Source organism: Balaenoptera musculus, chromosome 9, assembly GCF_009873245.2.
Source record: "Balaenoptera musculus isolate JJ_BM4_2016_0621 chromosome 9, mBalMus1.pri.v3, whole genome shotgun sequence".
NCBI lineage: Eukaryota > Metazoa > Chordata > Mammalia > Artiodactyla > Balaenopteridae > Balaenoptera > Balaenoptera musculus.
The window spans coordinates 65,448,928-65,470,719 of record NC_045793.1 but is presented as its reverse complement, the minus strand read 5'-3'; the positions used below and the strand labels follow the sequence as shown (position 1 = coordinate 65,470,719).

The window sequence follows — 21,792 nt, the reverse complement described above, 5'->3', positions numbered from 1 at the left end:
TGTTATCTTCTTAACAAGGCAAAACCAAGGAAAAAGACTTTGTTAACCATCATTTCTAGAGTAACAAAAATATCTTTACCTTTCATGAGACTTTCACAAAAATCCCAGACACTGGAAAGTTATAATGCAATTAGGATGAAAATTTTATAACAGGAACTAATTAAATAAATGAGAGGAAAGGCTAATATTAATTAAAAATCTTATCAAGAATCAAAGAAAGATGATACCTATTTTTTTTAAAAACAACTATATAATACAATGTCTTGGAGATGCTCTTGTATTAAGTGGCTTTTAAAATAAAATTGTATTTATTTTCTAGGTTCTTTCTTTCAAATACATGACCAAAAAAATAAAATAAAAACCTGGCAAAAACATATAGGGCCTATAGCAACAAGGCCTGAATCAAGCTACTATCTTAAAAAAATAAATTAGAGGTAGATATTTACATAGGTTTAAGTAGTTAAAGAGTATAACCAGGTCTCTTAAGTTTTTAACTACTGTTTCAAAATGATCATGCCCTATAATGCCACCCTCAACCCCCGTGGGAATTTTCTTCTAGACTGAATTTTTGTTCATTACATAAGATTGTTTTTATAATTTTTTCTTTTATTTATTTTCGTTGTTTTGTTGTTTTATGTACTCCACTGTTATGCTTATGCTTTCTTTTTTTACAGAAATCAGAAAATTATGTTGCAGTCAGAATTATTCATTTGTATCTTCTGACATTAGAACTAATTTACCTTAAACTTAAATGAGTTTAACCTCCAGGAGAGCTCTCATGATATTCTACATAAACTACTTCAAAAAACAGTGGCCTAATATTATAGACTTTCTCAACTTTGTTGAAGCACTTTGTATTTCTTTACTGGAATTTTTACTTTCTCATTACCTTCCTCAATGATGGTATAAAAACCTCATGAAATTTAAAACCACATGCCTTTACTTGAGGAATTAAAACAAACAAATTATACTTTTAATGACAAATAAATGACATCATTTTGGAAGCAAATATTTAAAATCCTGTAACAGTACTAATATGCATTTTATCAACTTACTCTTTTTGAAACATTTAATTTCTGTGCCATGAGTTAGTTTAATAGGGCTTTATCAAAAGACAATTTTTGAAGGAAATCAGAAAGCGTTCCTGTAACATACTAAAAGATTCTTTGTGTCACTGTCCTTTGAAAGAGGATACCTCTTTTATTTAGATGAGGTCTCCTTTTGATCACCCCCCCACTCCTTCATCTCACCCAGGGCTTTGAGCAATTTCTTCATCTCAGCAAGAGAGGCAAATGGCTAAAATTAGCAGTCTCTGGACCCTCAGGAATAGCCACTGTGCCATATCAGCTGAGATTCCTGATTAGAATTATGTCTGATTTAAAAAAAAAAAAAAAGTAACAAAACAAAACAAAGAAGCAAAGAAGAAAACCAAACAAAAAACAAAAAATGTCTATCTAGGCCATCTTTTCACCTTTCTTTATTTCATAAGAGAGAAGCATTTAACACATTGTTTTGAAAAATGATAAGTGCTAACGAAGTTCTTGTCAAGAAAAATTATCTGTCATCATTATCGCTAATAAACTTCAACTTTTATAATATGCTAACAGAACTTAGTAATTTTATTGTTTTATGAGATAAAACATAATAATCTTAGCATAAAGGGTTTGGATCAAATTATATATTTTTGTGGCCTCTATATGCAGAGCATGGTAAACTTCTCTTGTCAATGGATAATTAATTCTCTTTTGTGCAAAGTCCAGATAATCACTCTTAATTACATCTAAATCCAGAGAATAACCATGTGTGGCAGGTTACTAACTGGATGAAATCTGTTTCTGAAGTACTGTTTCCACGAAATAAGACTTTAAGAAAGGTCCTACGCTGTGATTTGTTTTCCCCATTATATCTGTGATGAGAAAATGATGAAGATGGAGCCTTAATCCCCCAAAGACAAGGTCTCAGCATCCAGCTTACCTGACAAGGTTTTCATTGTCTCCAGTTCCCTTGCAAGTTGCACATTCAGTTCGTAAATCCTCAGCCTTGGGCTTCTTTTGTAACACAGACTGCCTTTGTCTCCTCTCTCTAGGAACTCTCTCCTGCCATACAAGGGAGGATGAAACAAAACATAAAATCAGGATATGAGGAAAACAGAAATAAATTTAAGCAAGAAAGTTTCTCAAATTTAGATTGTGTAAAATATGCTTAACTTATTCCAACCTCATGTTTTTCTTCCTCAGGAAGGAAGCTTCGTTTTCGTCCTCTGGTTCTCTAAAAAAAAAGAAAAAAAGAAAAAAAAAAAAAGAAAAATCCACAAAAATATCTAATGTTTAATTAATAATAAAAATAAATTTTCTCTGTTAAATGTTACTGCTTCGGTTAAGCACTTGGAAAATTAGCATTTCTAATTAATGCTGCACTGCTCTATTGCACTTTATTACAATTTATGTCAGAGGAAATAAACACATGACAAATTAAACACACTCTACAGTGACAGTGTTCTACTGTTAAATAACACAGGTATCTGATAAGAAAAATAAGTTCTACAAATTAGCTTGAAGATTTCTGAACACCTCATACACATCACACAATGATGATTTATGCAGAACATTAAAATTTTCATAACTTACACGACTTCTAGAGCTAAAATGCTAAACCTGGACTCACATCTGTTGCATGCCTCTGTGTGTGCGTGCGTGCGTGCACAAACATGTTTGAATAACATAAAGAAACAATCTTTAACAGCTGTAAAAAAGTGGGAGGCAAAGGTCTCAGATGTCTCCCAATCCTAGTTAAAATAAAACTAACTAAAAAAAACATGGTATAAGTGACTCAAGCTTATTTACTTAAAATTTATATCCTGTATTTCAGAACACATTTCCTATTTGAAAGATGACATCCATATGTTTGAAAGTAATATAAGTACAATAGGATTTGCAGCCAATATGTTAAAAATCTCCACCCATGTAGCACAGCCTCTGGAGGTTTATAATCCCCACGTGAAGATTACTGCTCTTTAGAGGGACTGGAAGAAAAAGGAGGCACCCCTCTCCAAAATTACTTTGCCTCACTGTTGAGATCAAAGAACATTCCCACGTTAGAGTAGGTACCAAATAATTCTAAAGAGAATTGCTGTCCAATATAAAAAATATTAATGTTTTTCTAAATTACTGTCATTTCAATTCTCTACAATACCCAGTCACTTGTTATTCAGTACCCAGGCTAACTGCACTGTTTAATCTGCCCCTAGATAACCAAGAGTTGACTGAATTAGCTGTTCAAAATAAGTAAATTTATAGACTACATATTCATTTACATTTATATTGCCAATCAGTATGTTTTAATTACATTATGGAAGAAATAAGGAAGAAAAAGTAAGACTATAACTAGGAAAAAGTTTTAAATGCAGGCCCTACATCTATTCTTACTTCCAAAGAATTAGTACTAAGCCTTGCTCCTCAAAAATATCAATCATGGTTCATAAGCACTGGCATCCCCAGGGAGTTTGTTAGAAATGAAGAATCTCATGCCCGGAACAACATACTGAATTAGAACCTGCCGTTTAAAAAGATCCCCAAGTAAGTCATACACACATTAAAGTTTGAAAACAGCCCTTAATATTGACAACACTGCTCCAAGTTCTAATTAAAACCTTATGCCTAACCCTTTGTATAATCATCTTTCCCCTCTGTGACACTTCTTTCCTCATGCTTCAATTTTTCTCCCCCAGTGCAATTTATCCCAAAACTGGTAAGCACCATGTCATACTCATCTTTCTAGACTCAAACTTAATACAATATATATTACGTAAAAGTTCAATAAATTTGTTTTATTAAAATAAATAATAAGTGTTTCGATTGAAACTCACAGATGAACATGCTAGATAATACAAATGATAAAACAACTGACAAAAAGTGTAAATTATTGTTCCCTTCTCTGGTAATCTATTTTCAATTTGCATAATTTATGCATATAGCCATCCATTTCAAAAAGGTGATCAAAATTAATAACCAATATCAAAGGGAAAATATTCAAATTACTTATTTTAATTCTATAAACATCTAAAGAATGCTCAAAAGGCCTTCACACATTTCCATATTTCTCTTCATTCAACCCATCTTTTGTTGAGTCATCTAGTTTTTGAATCATCTAATCATTGAAGTAGTTTTTGAATGCTCCAAGTTCATGAAAGTACTTGAATGCTCCAAGTCCATGTTTTCAATTCTTTTGAAGATATATAATTATTTACCATTTCTGATTAATACTTTAAATCTTTGAACATCTGGTTTGATTCCATCAATTGGAAGTTTTTCAAACCCATACTGCAGTTAGCATCATAAAGCATAATGCCAGAGAATGATCCTATCACACAATGACATAGTTACATACCTCTGCATTTATAAATTCCTTTTTATTATATTTTATTAAAGTAATATTTTTAAATGAATAAACATATAATTTTCTAAAACAGTCATTTTAAATGCATGTATCAATATTACAAAAAGGTAATCATTGATGTGTTCCTGCAGTAATTTTAAATAACTAAACATAAGCAACATAAACAAATTCTAGCCAGAAAATCATAGTTGTTACAAGCAATATGAAATTATAGCATCTTAGAGCTCTGAGAAAGCAGGCCAGGGAAATGACTTGATGATCACACAGCTGATAACTGACAGAGGTAAACTTAACCCAGGTCTCTCAACTCTCAATTCAGTGATTTTTCTAGCATGACAAATCCAAGATTAATAATTTAATCCCAAGTAGAGATGAGCAAATTATCGTAAGAAAGCAAATCTCTTATTCTCACTTGAATATGTAAATAAACTGTAACACTGGGATGCGTAAATGAAGAGTTTTTATATTTTGAAACAAGTAAATGAGACAATTTACCCAATGGAGAGGAGACCTCAATACCTCAAACTGACACTATATTCTATCCAATTTGGTACCTTATACATACAATGACTAACATGATCCATTAGCGAAATAACTTGCAGCAAGCCTTAGCATTTATCACACAACTAGTATTTCCAAAAACTGAAAATAAGAGGATTTAATCCAAACACAATGTTTCACAATATCAAGTTCCCCAACCAAGAAAATGCTGAGAGTTGTGGGGTTTTTTTCTAGTTTTAATGAAGTGGCAGCAACTGTAACTGTTATAACTCATACTTGCCTACAATCATAACAGATAAGATATCTTAAACATGGTATCCCTGAATGAATCAGAAAATATAAGGGGAGTTAAAAAGAGGGAGAAACGATGGAAAAAAGGAAAAAAAAAACGTTTGGCTCATCCAACAAATTTCAATAATCAAATAATAATTTCAATAATCAAAGAGCTTGCCCCATCTTAGATGTACAGAAGTATTTGTAACCAGATTGTCATTTCATGGTACACATTGAGGCTGACACTATTTTAGAAACAAGATAAATAAAGCAGAAGGGAGAACACAGGGTGTGGAAGAAGGAAAAACATTATTTAACAAGTATGTGCTTTAGAACTTAACACATAAATTATCTAGACATTTCAAATGATTGAAGGTATATTTCCAAATTGTGCTTCCTTTTGCAATTATTAAACTGTTAAAAGTAAATGAAAGTTTGAAAATCATTCCAAATCTTGACACATTCCTATTTTTTTCTTCTTTGTTAGTTTTTAAGAACTTAATTTTCTTAGGGAACACTGACAATCTGAGCTGCTTAGATCATCTGGCTCTTTATCTGTCTTTGGTACATTTACTTGAAAACAGGACGTGATAAAATCATCCACAAAGAGTGGCATGATATTAGAGACAATGTATCTAAGTTAGGAAAGAATAAAACATTTTTAACTACAGGCATCATTTTAATAGCTTATTCATCTGAAACAAATAATTAAATGTTTCAATAACTTCACTCACTTGGACTAGAAAACATGCAACAAAGTTTAATTAATTGTTTAGAGCTGGGTTGTTTTAATTTATAATTAAGTCAGATGCATGACGATTTTTCCAAGGTTAGAATGATTCATTTCACAAATGAACTAAATTTAAAACTAAAAGACAGTGTCTCAGCATCTTTGACATCACTAAGATGGATTTCACATATTCATTTGTACACTGATTTCTCTAAATTCAACACTTATCTTTTTGATGACAAATCAACATTTATACAAATGACAATAAATAAGCCATACATGGTTAGATGAATCATAAAGATACCCTCCTATGTAATTTATATATAAAAAGAGAAAATGCTTATTTATGAGAAAATTCCAAATTCAATGTTAATTAGGACAATAGTCAAACCTTGAAAACCTGTCAAGCTAAAATATCTTCAGATTTATGCTGAGGAATAAATGTTGGGGCTGTCTGGCAGCTGTTCAAAATGCTTCAATGAAATATATACAGTATGTATATTTCCTTAAAAAATAAGTATTTGTTTTCCAATTATAAAACAATATATTGAAAACAATCATATATTAAAGCTAATAAAATATTCAAAAGAAAAATGTTATATATATAAACAAAGTGTGAACAAAAGCACCACCTGTTTCTGTTGGGCTATCGGCATACAACAGATGGAATGATGATCCCCCAAAATGAGTATTTTCCCTTCTTGTCAGTTGGCTGTAGAGTTTATTTTTATCTAATCTAATTTATATTAACAGGGTTAGGAAAATAGGTGGAAAATAAAAAGAATATCATGATCTAATTGGCTTAACACTCTAAATTAAAATAACCACAAGCCTAAAAATAAAAAAGATACATTCTACATAATAAATGTTTCTATACAACTCTTCTCATAGATAACGGTATATTCAAAATAAGTAAAATCCTGAAGCTCTGCCTCGTCCTTGTTCCCTTTATTCCATGCTCCTGGAAATAAATAAAAATGATGAATTTCCAAGAGGCAAAAAGCATAGCAGGAACCTTTGGGTTCTGAATACGATTACTTGACCTAAGAACACCCACAGTGGATTTCTTCCAAGTGAGCCAAAGTGACTTAAGTATGGTTTAGTTCACCACAAAAATTTTTGCTAGGGTTTCTTCTAAGGTTCTGTGACAGACACAGTTTATATAATCTGTTTAGTACTTCAGAGATCACCTTGGGTCTGATAATAAACTCAATAATAACTCTAATATCGAAAGCCCCCATGTATAACCCTTTCTTCCCAGAACTGCATTAATTTAATCAAAACAATTAGTATAAAGGTAACAAGTAAATTAAGACATGGGCATCATGAATGCCTAGTACACTTTAGTCATTTCAATAGGGCTGAATCTAAACGTTTCTATATTTCTACTGAACTAGCATCTAAAAAATATTTTAAAAATAAACGTAATGAAAGCAGACTCTAGGATATTTGATTATCTCTCAAATGAAGACTGCACTTGTAACAGGCTATTGATTTATACTGTTAAATAAAATGGAAAACAGATTAACGATGTGTTTAAGTCTATTTCCAAAATAATGATCTATAAGAAAAGGTGCATCCTGAAAAACAACATGGTTTCAGTCAAAGCTGCTAAAAAGTACTTTGACTTTTTACCGCATTTATCTTCCCAAAAAAGGAGAGATACAAAACAATATAAAAATGTATGAGACAGGAAGAAAGACCTGACAACTTCAAAGAGAGTAGAAGATGATACACTGTGTAAAAGACTATGGAAAGATAGTCTCAACAAGTCCCTTTGGCACTTGTATAAAAGATGAAAAGTCACTAGATGACATAGAGTGAAAAGAAAACGAAAAGAAAATCTGAAAGCTTTCAAGTTACATTAAAGTTATTAGAAAATATGACAAAAAGTACAAAGGTCAATTTTAAAGTAACTTCAAAGGGAACGTTAAGCTAATTTATATTTTCTTCAAAAGTAATTTCCTTCTCTAAAAGCAAGTGAAAAGTTTCCACATTTAAAAAAAAAATGCAGAGAAAATGTCTAACAAGGTACTTAAAGAGAAGTATCCCAGGCTACCTTCAGAGTAATTCTATAGTTTCACCAATGAAATATGATTAATGTACAAGGAGAAAGGGACTAATTCCCTTCCTAACTGTAAAGGGCCAGAAAAAAAGACTCTTTCAAAGTACACTGTCTTCAGATGCATAGCCACAGTGGACGAGAAAAGAACTCATTTGTGAAATACAAACTAAGTACCTCCTGTGGTAGGTAATGAACACACAGTGGTGAACAGGACAGCTCCTGTCCACCTGGGTTCAGGCCCATGAGGCTACAGATACCAAACAAATAATTAGATGGATAATGATTTATAAATATGGTAAGTGCAACTAAAGTAAAGGATAAAAACAGTCACATACTGCTCAGATCTTTCAAAATCTCACTATAATCAAAACTGTTCTTAAATTTAAGAATCAGTCATAATTTTAATGCCCTTAATAATGATATAAAACTATATTCACCTTAAAGATGGGTATGGAGAAAATGCCTAACAAATTGGAAAAAAAATTCTCAAAGGAACACACTTACGTGTGACTCTGGCAACCCTCAGGGAGGAATGGAAAAAGAAAGAGTTCAGATTGGCAAGAGGATAAAAGACTCAAGGACAGTAGCAAAAGCATTACTAAAATAACTGAACATAGGATCCAGAAAAGATACTGGAACTCTAAGTGAAGGCATGAGGTACCTAGATAACCAGGCTGCTGAGTAACTGTGATAATAAAGATGGCTATTGGACTAGAAACGTAAAGAAGAAACCTGCAACATACTGAGGTCAAATGAATTTAATCGTGATTATTTCACATGCATCTTAAAATTAAAATCAAATATTATTTCATATAATACTCTCTACCCAATGCAGAAAACTCTTCCAAAAATATCCCTGTTAGTCATATAGCCTCAAGTATTCTGGATAACAAGGAAGCATGTTCCATATAACACAGTTCTAATCGTTGGTCCCAGTTTTACTATCTGAACTTATCCTAGCATTCATGTAACAGAAGTTTAAATATTTAAAGATAAATGACCAGGTCTTTATTATGTAAAGAGTCTCTGTTTATTCATTTATTAAACTAATAAACGTACCAAAAAAACGTAATTACACTTGTGACAAGGGCAGCAAAATAAAATAGTGCTATGTGAATAATGTTTCAATTAATTACTCCTCAGAGTACTTTTCTAGAACTTCATCATAGTATCACATTAGGTTTTGCTTTCTTAGTTCATATGAGCTAAAATTGAGGGATGATGGCAATAATGACAGAGGATTAATTAACGCTTTACAACAGATCTACAATCTCTGTCATTTTTCATTTGTTAAAGAGTCCAATTAGAACATCATTTTTGCACTGTGTAACACAGCATAGATAGCAGAAAGGGAAAAGGGGCTACACCTTTTTTTTTCTTTTACAATATCAACAGTACCATTAGCCAACAAAGAAATGCATATCAAAACCACAGTGATACACCACAAGTGTCGCTGGGCTAAAATCAAGGTGTTGGCAGGCTGCATTCCTTTCTGGAGGCTCTAGGAAGAGAATCAGTTTGCTTGGTTATTCCATCTCCTAGAGATTGCCAACATTCCTTGGTCCAAGACCCCCTTCTTCCATCTTTAAAGGCAGGGAAGCTGTATATCTCAGACCCATTGTCTGTAGTCACATCTCCCTCTTAACTTACAGTCAGGGAAGGTCCTCGCCTTTTAGGTCCGCATGTAATTAGATTGAGCCCATATAATACTGCTTAATCTTCCCATCTCAAGGTCCATAACTTTAATCATACCTGCAAAGCCCCTTTTGCCATGTAAGGTAACACATAAACAGGTTCTGGGGATTAGGACACGGATATCTTTGCAGGGGGGCATTATTCTGCCTACAATACTCAACACTGTGGAAATCAAATGTATACACTAAATGAATTTATTAAAGCTATCATCCTATAGATGGAAATGGGGCATTTAACAGTAGTAACACTTGAAAAACAAAATCCCTAAGTATATTACAATCACACAAACTCGCATAGGTAAGAAATAAAATGCTACTTTGGGTTAAACTTCAGTAACATAGGATAAGGTGTAAGGATTTCACTCCCTCCCTATGCAGTCAAGAGATTACCCCTCTCCCATAGGACACAGGAGGCATATCCTCTGGAGAAAAAGAACTAGACAGACTCTGTACAAGGGTTTATCAGGCACAGAGAAGGGAGCAATGAGGCAGCAAACAGAAACCAGGAAGCTTAAATGCAATTCTGCTTCCTAAACCATGAGACCTTTAGCCCCTTTCTCCTCACCTGTCCAGGACTCTGACAGTCAAAATTATACCTATCAGTTAGGAGATGAGAGAATACTTCTACTGAATTATTGTGGAAAAAACCTACAGATCCTGACATTAAGGAGGTTCCCAAAGAAAAAGCCCCCTGATCATAAAATCACCCTACAGGGAAAACAATGGGTTTATCAGTCCTACACAAACTTAATTACCTTTTTTAGAACAAAATAGGAGTGGACATCCAAAGATCCTTAGGCATCTGAAAGCATCAACATGAAAGAGATGAACATGAATAGAAATAATGAAACCACAGCAAACACAGACAATGCACGATACAGAAAAAATTTTGACAATATAATTAATATTCATAAAGATATAAAAGAAGTCTTTGCAATCATGAAATAAGAATATCTGCTATTAAAAGAAACAGTGAAAGTACATACTCATCCTAACTCAGAAAGAGAAAATCCTAAGAGTTTCAAGAGAAGGGGAAAAAAAAGTTAGAATGCAGAAAGCAATACTGGAAGCCAGGAGTCAGTCAAGTGATGCTTTAAAAAAAATATGTAGTATTTTATACACAGCCAAATAACTAATAAAATATAAGAAATTAAAAAATTTTTAGACACGTAACATCTCAAAAGATTTACCTCTCATTAATCTTTACTCAGTAAGTCACTGAACGCATTGCCCCGTCAAGATAAGGGACTAATGAAAAAAGAAACTGAAATGCAAGCAACAGGAAATTCCACCTACCAAAGGTTAAAAGGAATTCCCAGGTTGATGCTGAAATAAAGTTCAAGGATAACATAAAAAACCAATTCACATTAGAGCTGGAGGAGAGACGGCTCAGAGAAAATATCTAAGAAATTATCTGACATGTCTGACCATATGGAAAACTGTCTATCAGAGATATTTTACAAGGTAGTTGAAGGCTATGAGAAGACTCAGTCTTAGATTCAAAGAAACTAAACAAATTGAAAATACAATGAAGGGCAAATGGTTTATTTTTAAAACTATTCATTCCTTTCTTTAAAAATAAACTGAATGAATGAGGATCCTCAAAATTTAATTAGTGAGACAGTCTGACTGTATCCTTTCCTTCAGAATCTGCCTCACTCCTGCCTACCCAGCCTTAGACCAGTAATAGGGTAAAAAGTGTGCTATTGTTTAAAAGTTCATAAAGTGTTCAGAGAGCATGGCTCTGTTATTCTTAAACAATATTTTATCTTCGGGAAGTTTCTATCATGAAGAAAATTGGCTAAGCCAATCAAATGTCATTTGTAAATGAAGCAAAAGGAAAATTTCAAAAAAATAAAATCTTGAAAATACGTCGCCCTGCAGTATATACATCTGGTGGCCCACTTGATCACAAGTGTTTCTTGTAATCATTCATACGATTTTTTCAGAAGACAATGATTACAACAAAGGTAACTGCCAAAAAGGGAAAAAATAAAGGTTACCAACCAATGTGATCTTTAAAAATAAAACAAAACTAAAAACCCTAAAGTAAAGTAAAATAAAATCACAAAGTATTACCATTTCACGCTGCATGCAGGATCTTAGTTCCCCAACCAGGGACCGAACCCACACCCCCCACGGTGGAAGCGCGGAGTCTTAAACCACTGGACTGCCAGGGAAGCCCCTAAACCTCACATTTGTAACAGATTTTCCACAAGAATGGCAAGACAAACTACTATATCAAAAAATGGGAAAGGACTTGAATACAAATGGCCAATAAACACATGAAAAGATGCTCAACATTATTAGTCATTAGCGAAATGCAAACCAAAACTAAGAGATACAACATCACACCCATTAGGATGCCTATTATCAACAAATGAAAATTTAAAAAAAAAAGTGTTGGCAAGAATATGGAGAAATTAGAACCCTTGTGTAGTGCTGGTGAAAATGTAAAATGGTGTAGCTGCTGTGGAAAACAGTTTGGTGGTCACTCAAAGAGTATAACATAGAATTACCATATGATCCAGCAATTATACTCTTATGTATATAGCCAAAAGAACTGAAAGCAGGAACTCAAACAGGTGTTTGTATACGCCATGCTTATAGCAGCATTACTGACAAAAGTCAAGAGGTGGAAGCAACCCAAGTGTTCACCAACAGATGAATGGACAAACAAAATGTGGTATAGACATACAAAGAAATATAATTCAGCCTTAAAAAGGAATGAAATCCTGACACATGCTACAACATGGATGAAGCTTGAGGATATTATGCTAAGTGAAATAAGCCAGTCACTTACATGAGTTATGCAGAAAAGGCAAACTGACACAGATAGAAAGTAGAATGGTGGTTGCAAGAGGCTGGGCATAAGAAGGAATAGGGAATTATCGTTTAATGGGTATGGAGCTTCTGTTTGGCATGATGAAAAAGTTCTGGAAGTGGATGGTGGTGATGGTTGCACAACCCTGTGAACGTACATAATGCCTCTGAATTGTACAATTAAAATGATTAAAATGATAAAATAAATAAATACATACATAAATAAATTAAAACCCTGAAGTATAGTATAATTACAAAGTATTACCGTTTCCGGATTATTCGAACGTCGATGTGTATATTTTAACCCTCCCATAAACAGTCTTAGGGATAAAAAATGAATACAATTGTGAAATTCAGAAAGAGACTTTTGGTTCTAGAAAAGATTGCAGATCATCTAATTTATTTTATAAATGAGGATATTGAGCACAAACAGGGTAAGTTAAATTACTTACCCAAGGCCACATACAGGGTTATTGCCAGAGTATGGACCAGAATTCTAATTTATCATGTGCTAGTCCAGGTACTTTCCACCACACACGAGGCTATCTTACAGGGTTTGATGCTGTCTAAAACACTCAAGAATCTGATTTTGTACCATTTATCTTTTACAGGGAATAATGAGACAAAAAAACTGTCCTAGAGAGGAAAATACCATTACATTTTAAATGGTTGATTATTTTCTCAAGCATAATTAGAAGTCATATCCATATATATTTCTAATTAAATAAATATGAGAAAGTTATTTAAGTTAAAAAAAAACACTTCAATCAATCAATATACTAATGATCAAAATTTCCTTAACACAGGAAAAATTTAAAGAGAAATGAGCTATCCTAAAAAAATGTTCACACCTATTTATCTGAAAAAACTGAATGAAATATTAAGTGACTTTTTGCTGAAGGTGCTCTAAGTCATTAATCATCAATAACCTTAACTGATAAGTGAATCTGTACTAACACTAAGTTATTAAGATTTGATCCAATAAACTTCTTTAAAATTTTGCCAAGTTACTAATGCAAGAAGCTGTTGCCAGCCATCAAGATGCCTATCATAAAAATATATTGTAAGAAAGACAAATACGGGTGTTAGATGATATCTAAATGTGGTTCAAAATTTTTACACTAAATTTTATGCTAAAGGCTCCAATGCTTTTACAAGTGTTCAGCTTGCTGTTACTTTAAAAATTTCAACTTCTTAATACAAAGGTTTGGGGCAGTGGAAAATAAAGACTTTCTCAGCCAGTAGAATACTTTCCTACTAGTATTAATAGTCAACTTGTAGCTTTGTTGCTCACCTCAATCTTCTGTCTTTCCTCTTCCATTTCAGTTATGTTACCTCTAGGGTAATTTAATGTACCTCTCATATGGACACTCTACCTTCTAGTTTATATTACATTATTTGAGGGTCAACTTTCTATCACCATAGTTCTTTGAGGACATAGACCATGTCTTCATTTTAGTGTTCTATTCAGCATCTACTGCCCAGTGCCTTACCTCGTTACTTGCTCAATAGATGTATATTGAAAAAATTAACCTGATCCATGGTTCAAGAGTAGGACATGGAGTCACAAAGACCAGAGAGTATGGAAAGACGTGGATTCCCATGCAGGCAACTTTTACTGCTTAACTATTAAACGCAGGAATAAATATAAAGCACTCACACAAAAGATAATTACCTACAATTTTGACAATTGTAAAGAAAATATAACATCAATTCATGCTTCTATACATTATAAACAGAAGTTCATCTTAAAGTACTGTCTTCCCTTCACTGGACTCTGAAGGTTTACCCAAGAGGACAAAATAAAGATCAAACCACTGAGGCTGAGAATTGTGTTGTATGCATTACAAGTCACTATCTACCCTCTAAGTGATGTGAGATAAAGCTGAAAATTAGCAGAATCAGGGGAGATGAAATAACTACAGAATTACTGAGATCCGTAAAGGTGTAAAAAACAAAGCAATTAAGTCTTAAAACTAGAATACTATAACATCATAAAACAGACTGCGTGATACTAGACAGTGAATGCAACACGTATCACTAGAACAGCAAGGTCAGTGGTATTACAAGTTCTTCTGGCTTGATGCCAGAGACACAAACTGGAAAAGTGGAAGGAAAAAGATACTATTTTAAACTAGTAGAAAAAAAGTACTATAATAAAAATTCATAGTTGAAAGATTAGAACCACATAACATTTTAAGAAGTTCAAGAAAAAATATTTTATCTAATATAGGAATCAAAGGAAAACACTATATATGAAGTATGGTCATTTTACATTTAAAGGTGGGCTAGGTATATAAAACTAATACCTATAAAAAGGCTTTCATGCAGGAGAAGTAAAGCAATTCTCCCAGAGCAAAAGAAGCTGAATTATATTATGATAAATGAGATCCCAGTTCCCAAAACAAAACATTTTCATTCCTACAATAAATGAAAACTATATTTAAAAATTATCCCCAATTATTATTATTGGCTAATGCAGAAGTTAAAACTATTAGAGAAAACTGCTAGCTTTCTCCAGAATGTATAATTAGACATATGACAGTTATTATTTTATAAAGTGGTAATATACCATTTATACTGAATATATGGATCCAAAGCATAGGCTCAGCCACTAAAAAATAAATAAATTACATCAAAGCCGACTTCTGAAATATACACTGGCAATGGATGGTATAAATTGTAGGAATTCTGGAAGAAAGAATTGCTTAATGTAATCAAAATAAAAGGGGCTCTCTTTGTCAAAATCTCTAATGAGAAAAGCCCTATATTGATTTGTGTAGCTTTTATAAATAAGAGGAACAGAGGAAGAGAGTCATTGGGTTAACAATGCTGACATCTATCACAAGAACCTTTATCTTTTAAGATTCTCTACTTCTCTCATGCTTCCTTTTAATTAACTAAAAAAAGAAAGGAAAAGAAATACAAGGGTGAGAAAAAACTTGTGACTCACCTGTAAATCAACGGCAAACACTGTGAGGGCTCCACTGGATATTCAGCAAGCTAGGGAAGGAGTTAAACTTCTCTCTGTCTCTTTTAAATACTGCTAAGCCTGTAAAAAGCCCACGTTCACCCTCTTTGGCCTACACTGAGGTTATCCTCTTGGTATTTTATAACTCTTCAGGTCACTGTCTGTATTTATGCTGTCAGTGATTCACATAACCGTTTTATAAGAACTTCATGCTTGCCTTGCAGAAGGCTCAGAGCTGGGAGAATATGGATGAAGACGACGGTATCACAGTCCTCTAAGAGGAAAGAAAAGGGGGCAGGAGTGGGGGTAGGGAAAGGAGTCTGGAAATGTTGCTTGTTAGGGCACCCACCGTGTGCCGAGTAAGCACTACATTAAGCACTTTTTAAGCTGCAGTTGGTTACTATGCTAGATTGTCTGTGGTCAATCTGGCACACACCACCACCACCACCACCCTTGCTTACTCTGTCTAAGGGTGGAAACCACATTCCCCACAGTCCCCCTTCCCTGGAGAGTTCCATGTCCGTAACCTCATATTTGAAGCAGATACGTAAAGTGGAGGCCATTTTTTATCAGGAGGTCATGGGAGTCGGATGCTTGGCTTTTTCAGATGCTGTAGCCTTGCTGACCTTTCCATCAGCTCCCACTTCACAGTCCTGTCAGACTTTGCAGACTTCCCCACAAACTCTCACTTTTCTACCCACTCACCAGTGATGTTCAGGCTGAGGTCTTCACCGTCAAGTTCTCTGACCTAATGTCAGCTCCTACCACCTGCTTGGTGCTTCAGGATAGATATTTCATTGACAGTTTCTCTGATGTTCAGCAGACCTTCTCAGACCTATGGTGACAGCTTTCTTGATATCCACGCCCTCATATACTATGCCAACCATAGTATAAGGCCATAATTCTCCATAGAGTGACTTCCATTTTCCTGACCAAACCCTTAGTCACTAAGCTGCTGGAAGCATGAAGATACTGTGACTCTAGCCCAAGAAATACCAGGAACAACTACCAGTAATCTTGTCTAGAAAGGCAGCCTAATAAAGTAGTTAAAGTATGGGCTCAGGAGCTAGCTAAATTTGATTCCTGTCTCTACCACTTTGAAGCTGTATGTCCTTATTAGATAGGTTACTTAAACTCTCTGCCTCAGTTTCTCATTTGTAAATGGCAATGATATTAGTTACTGCTTCATAGGGTAGCTATGACAATTGAATAAATATAAAATACACAGTAAATAACAGGTAAAGGTTAAATAGAAATACGCTTTTCAACCCTTTTTCTTCTTTAGACTTAGTCCTCCTATTTGTACCCAGTAATAAAAGAGAATAATGGCTACTGAGATGCTTAAATACTGGAGATGGGATATTTGTGAGCCAATCTAAGAAGATGTTACAAAGTCTTATCTCTGGAGCAGGAAACAACACGTGAAGAATTTTCTAAAACCAGATCGTTCCTCTTTTATTTATTAATACTTGAATATTTCTATGTTTTTTGAACTATCTCCATACTACTTTTCCATATGGCTCATTCTTCAATTTTTTTCTTATTTTTTTGACAGATATACCTATAGAAATGTCAGATAATCAAAGTTCAAAATATGTGCCCTCATAATAAAGATAGATTCAAGGCATGTGAATTGGGTTGGAGAAGGGGAATGTTGGGAGAAAAGTTAAAGAAGACTTTAATTCTATTTTTAATTTCTTAGAACAAAAAGTATTCACATATTACTTTTATAGTTAAAACTTAATTTAAAAATAATTCTAACATTCAGAATGATAAATTTCAAAAACATTGATAACTAACAATTAAATATGATAACATTAAAATATGAAACAGAGAATCTCCATGTTTGTTTAAGAAGGGTATTTTCTGAAAGTATACTATTTTCATTCTTATACAGATAAATAGCTCTTTTAACCCATTTTTAAAAAACACTGAATCTTTAGTGCTATAATTTTTTTCAAACAACTTTTCTGGCTAATCTTTTTATGATCTTTGGGTAAAAATAATCTAGGCGAAAAAAGTAACACCGAGACTATTCACTTTGAAAAGCATCTATATCTTATTAAATCAACTGTCTCAAAATATGCTGTATTCCTTCAGATTTCTATAAATCCTTATTAGGGAAATCAGAGTAGAATGAAATAAAAAATGACTTTCCTCAGTATCCAAATAATAAAAATATAGTAAGGTTTAACAAAGTGTTCTACTCCCGTTGCACACTTTGGCCATGATAAATGGCAACTGCCTGTCAGCAGGAAAAAGTGGATGCCATTTTTCTAATAGCAGCCTTGTTTGGCACAAAAGCGGCACTGGAGCACGGAGACTGAGTCTATGGGCTCATCTCTCTTAACACTGATCAAACCAAGTGAAACAATCAAGGTATTTGTTGCTTAATCAAAAACACCTGAGATGCGGTAAGCCAAATGTTTTAGGTAGATTTGGAGAGACTAGTTAGGAAAGAAAAAAAATAGTAAAGAAAACCACTATGTACTTCTCCAACTTCACTCTCAATGCAGAGCATACACCATTTTTCCCACAGCAGGTTTCATAGTACTCAATTTGGTGGGGAAAAAAGCAAACCAAAATAGAGAACAGCAAAACAAACATATACTGGCAGTTCATACATACACATGCTCTCAGTGTACTTATTGATTTGCTCCTTCTAATTTTTTTCTTTTCTTTTTGTTTGATCTTTTTAAATACCAATTTCCTTGGGGTAAAATAACCTTCAAACATTTTATTAACTTCTACACTATTACACTGTAATTGACAAGATTAATGCCAATGCGCTTGCACAAGCTTGAAAAGGAAAATTGTTCACACCTAAATGAAAGTACAAAGAAAAGGAGTGTTAAATGTAATATTTAATGTGAATGAACTCAGTTACATGAGTTAGTAAGTGGATATATGCCTGGCTTCCCACAGATAACACTATGCTATGGAACGACACATGACCATTTTGGTATCAGATTAGAACATCACATTCCCAACTATGCTATCTAATGATCAAATGTTTTTATAACTACTCCATTTGTACCTCAACTAAATGCTCTTCTACAGACCTCAGAAAAGACACTAGTTCTTAATTCAGGCTGTCTGGGTTCAATTCCTATTCCTCTTACTATCTGTAAGATCACAGGTAAATTACTTAAGGTTTCTGTGCCTCAGTTTCACTTTGAGTAATACAGGAGTTATGATAGTTAAAAGTAACTTATTTTTTTAAAGAGGGAGTAGGGTGGAGGATTACTACAGTATCTGGTATATGATCAATCTTCAGCAAATGTTAGGTATTATTATTATTAAACCATCTTATATAAAAGTAAACTAATTCCCCACATCCACTTCTGACTTACCTACCTTTGAAAAATGTAATGAAGTAAAATACACAAAGGTCAAATAATAGGAAGAAATACAGAATAATAAAATGGTTGGATTTATTAGCAGTATGGATTTAAAAAGATGTTAAATTAATAGTAGTAATATACCAGGATTTACTCAAATATTCCAACACGTGAATCCCTTCCTTCTCTCTTTCACTCCCTTACTACCACCATGATGTTATTTTTAAACATAAAGATATAAAGTATAAAAGGAGAGAAAGTAATAACAGATGGTAAGAAAAGATATTCAATAAAAATGGAACTTCAGTCTACAGTAGCTCTGATCATTTTTTGTTTTTGATGATTCTTGGACAATTCCACAGAGACAGACTTCAAAAAAACAGATTAAAGAGCTATATATACTTAATTATACTGTAAAGTCTGAATTTTTAAAAATAAAATTATTCTAACAGAATATCAATTCACATATCGCACAAGATGGATTTCCGAAACAAGATGAAATCATTTTTACTAGCATGAAATAACCCCAAACTACTTTTCTAAAAACTGTGCTATCACTATAACCCAAGGGAACATAACAAACTTAACAGAAATGGAAAGTTTTAGAAGAGATGATCATTTCAACAGTTTTAATGAGTGAGATATTACTTTGAAATGAGAAACTGAAGTTTAAGTTCTGTCATGAATCCCCTATGCCACAAGGGTAAAATTTTCTTCAAAATTCTAATAGAATACTATGACTACTGTGAAATGAACTATATTTTGATGAATAATGGCAGGAAAAACAAAAACTAACAAAAGCAAAAATACTATTAGAAAGAATTTAAGGATGGAATATCCCAAAATGCAACATATGTACTAAAATAAGAGGTGTAAGTAGGAAGATACTAGGAACAACAATTGAAAAATTAAACAAAGGGAGAGATAAATCAGTTATTTATTGTGAAAGGTACTTGGTTAGACAAATTATTATTAGGCAGTAATATACTTGAATTCCCATAATTAACAGAGTGCTAAGAAAAGAAACTTTAAAATGTTAATACAACTCAAACAAAAATGACCGATAAAAAATTAAGGTAGGGACCTTCCTGGTGGTGCAGTGGTTAAGAATCCACCTGCCAATGCAGGGGACACGGGTTCGAGCCCTGGTCCGGGAAGATCCCACATGCCACGGAGCAACTAAGCCCGTGAGCCACAAATACTGAGCCTGCGCTCTGGAGCCTGCGAGCCACAATTACTGAAGCCCGCGCGCCTAGAGCCTGTGCTCTGCAACAAGAGAAGGCACCGCAATGAGAAGCCTGTGCACTGCAACGAAGAGTAGCCCCCGCTCACTGCAACTAGAGAAAGCCCGCGGGCAGCAACGAAGACCCAATGCAGCCAAAACAAAAAATAAATAAATAAAGAAATTTAATAAAAAAAAAAAATTAAGGTAACAACAGAAACTCAGCCAAGATCAAGATCAAGAGACTGATCATTCTCTTCTACATCTCTCAATTCTTAAGTTCCTCGATCTGTTACCTGACCGACTCAATATGCTCATCACAAGTTTTCTGAACTGCTGTATAGACTGATGGAGCAAAGGCAGAGAAGAATGAAAAGAGTAAGAGTGATAATCATAAATGTTATCCAGAGAGTTACTTTCAGACTTTAGTCTGCATAAGACTAACACCTAAGATATCTGCTTAGCCCAACCCCCTAATTCTAATTCATTAGCTCTAGGATGAATCCAAAGTCTACACTTCAACAAACACCCCAGGTGATCCTGATGCAAGGAATCTGTGGCTTCTAGAATACCATTTCCAAAGATGGTACCTCATGGTGCTCTATGCCACAATAAAATATTGTCTTGAAAAAAAGTGCTCTTTGATAAAATAAGTTAGGAAAAAGGATAAATAAGGAAAAGTAATCATTTTTCTAAACATTAGTATTTCTCAAAGCTTCAATATGCATTTGAATTCCCCCCAAAGAAAAAATAACCATACTATATTTCCTAAAATTACTGGGCATAGAATCCTTTCTCAACTTTTACCTACCAACATCTACAAGAAGACTAAAACTTTAACACAAGAAAACTAGAGACAAAGAATAAGATGAGAGGAATTGGACTAAATTAGAAAATTTAAAAGCTTCCTTGTAATTCTAGGCTGGAAAAGCAGACAGGTAAGTTAGAAAAAAAAAAAAACCCAGAATCCTCATTTATCTTAAGTAATACTAAACTATGGGCACATAAATATCACTATAATATGTACAAAATTCCCCTCTATGTGACAACTCCAAAGTTAAAAATGATAATACTGTTTCTAAGGATTTCTTTAAACAATAAAGAAACTAGAAAAAATGTTTCATAAGAGGATAATTTTGCAGACCTAGACATAAGAAGAAGTAATAAGTTTTTCTCTAAGATTTTAAGAATAGCTGCAGATAATAGCAACAAACAGTTATAGAAAATATTTTAGAAATAGAAACAAACAGGCTTATTTAAAGAAGGAAAATTCTCTCTAGTTCATCTGTAAACAAAATATATTTGTGAAGTCTAAAAAGTGTTTTAAACTAGTGGAAGTTATAGATAAAACTTTCAAGTTGATCAATTTAGAGCACTCAAAATTAACTACTTCAATTATCTAAAAGATAAAAATTCCCAGATTTGCCTCATTGATTTCAAATGAGTCCATAACACAAAACTGAATGAAATAATCTAAGTGACTTCTCTTAAACAAAATCTTTTAAGTGATTTTATTGTAATATAGACGGTTACTACAGATTAAAAAAAACTTTTGAGAAAACTGTTAGTTTAAGGAGAAAAAAATTAAGACTCTCTAAAACCAAACAGATAAAACAAATGAATGATGATAACTAACCCTAAAAACATATTTACATCTCCCTCAGGGGAAGGCAGATTTTTTAAATGCGCCTGCCTTGGCTCAAGGTAAGAAGGTGAAAAATGTCTCCCCTAAGAATTCATAACTGCAAGCCACCCCTCATAGGTTTGGAGTAGAAAT

The 21,792-nt window shown here is 33.4% G+C and overlaps 1 protein-coding gene across 11 annotated transcripts in view; it reads right to left on the bottom strand.

Annotated features, from left to right (window-relative positions):
- The window catches only part of PHF14 (PHD finger protein 14), a 199,166-nt gene that overhangs the window by 104,787 nt on the left and 72,587 nt on the right, over nucleotides 1-21,792 (bottom strand). For 7 of the 11 annotated variants that reach the window (XR_005021223.1, XR_005021221.1, XR_005021222.1 and 4 more), the window contains exons 15-16: nucleotides 2,218-2,268; nucleotides 1,975-2,096 (exon numbers count right to left, since the gene is read on the bottom strand). The exons of 2 other annotated variants lie outside the window; for them this stretch is intronic. Coding sequence is in view for 6 of the 9 variants with exons in the window: in XM_036863497.1 (XP_036719392.1) it covers nucleotides 1,975-2,096; nucleotides 2,218-2,268 (173 nt within the window). In the remaining 3 variants the exon portion in view is untranslated. Of the gene's footprint in view, nucleotides 1-1,974; nucleotides 2,097-2,217; nucleotides 2,269-6,513; nucleotides 6,861-10,413; nucleotides 10,461-21,792 lie in introns of those variants that run through there. 2 more of the 11 variants (XM_036863503.1, XM_036863501.1) reach the window with 2 other exon arrangements.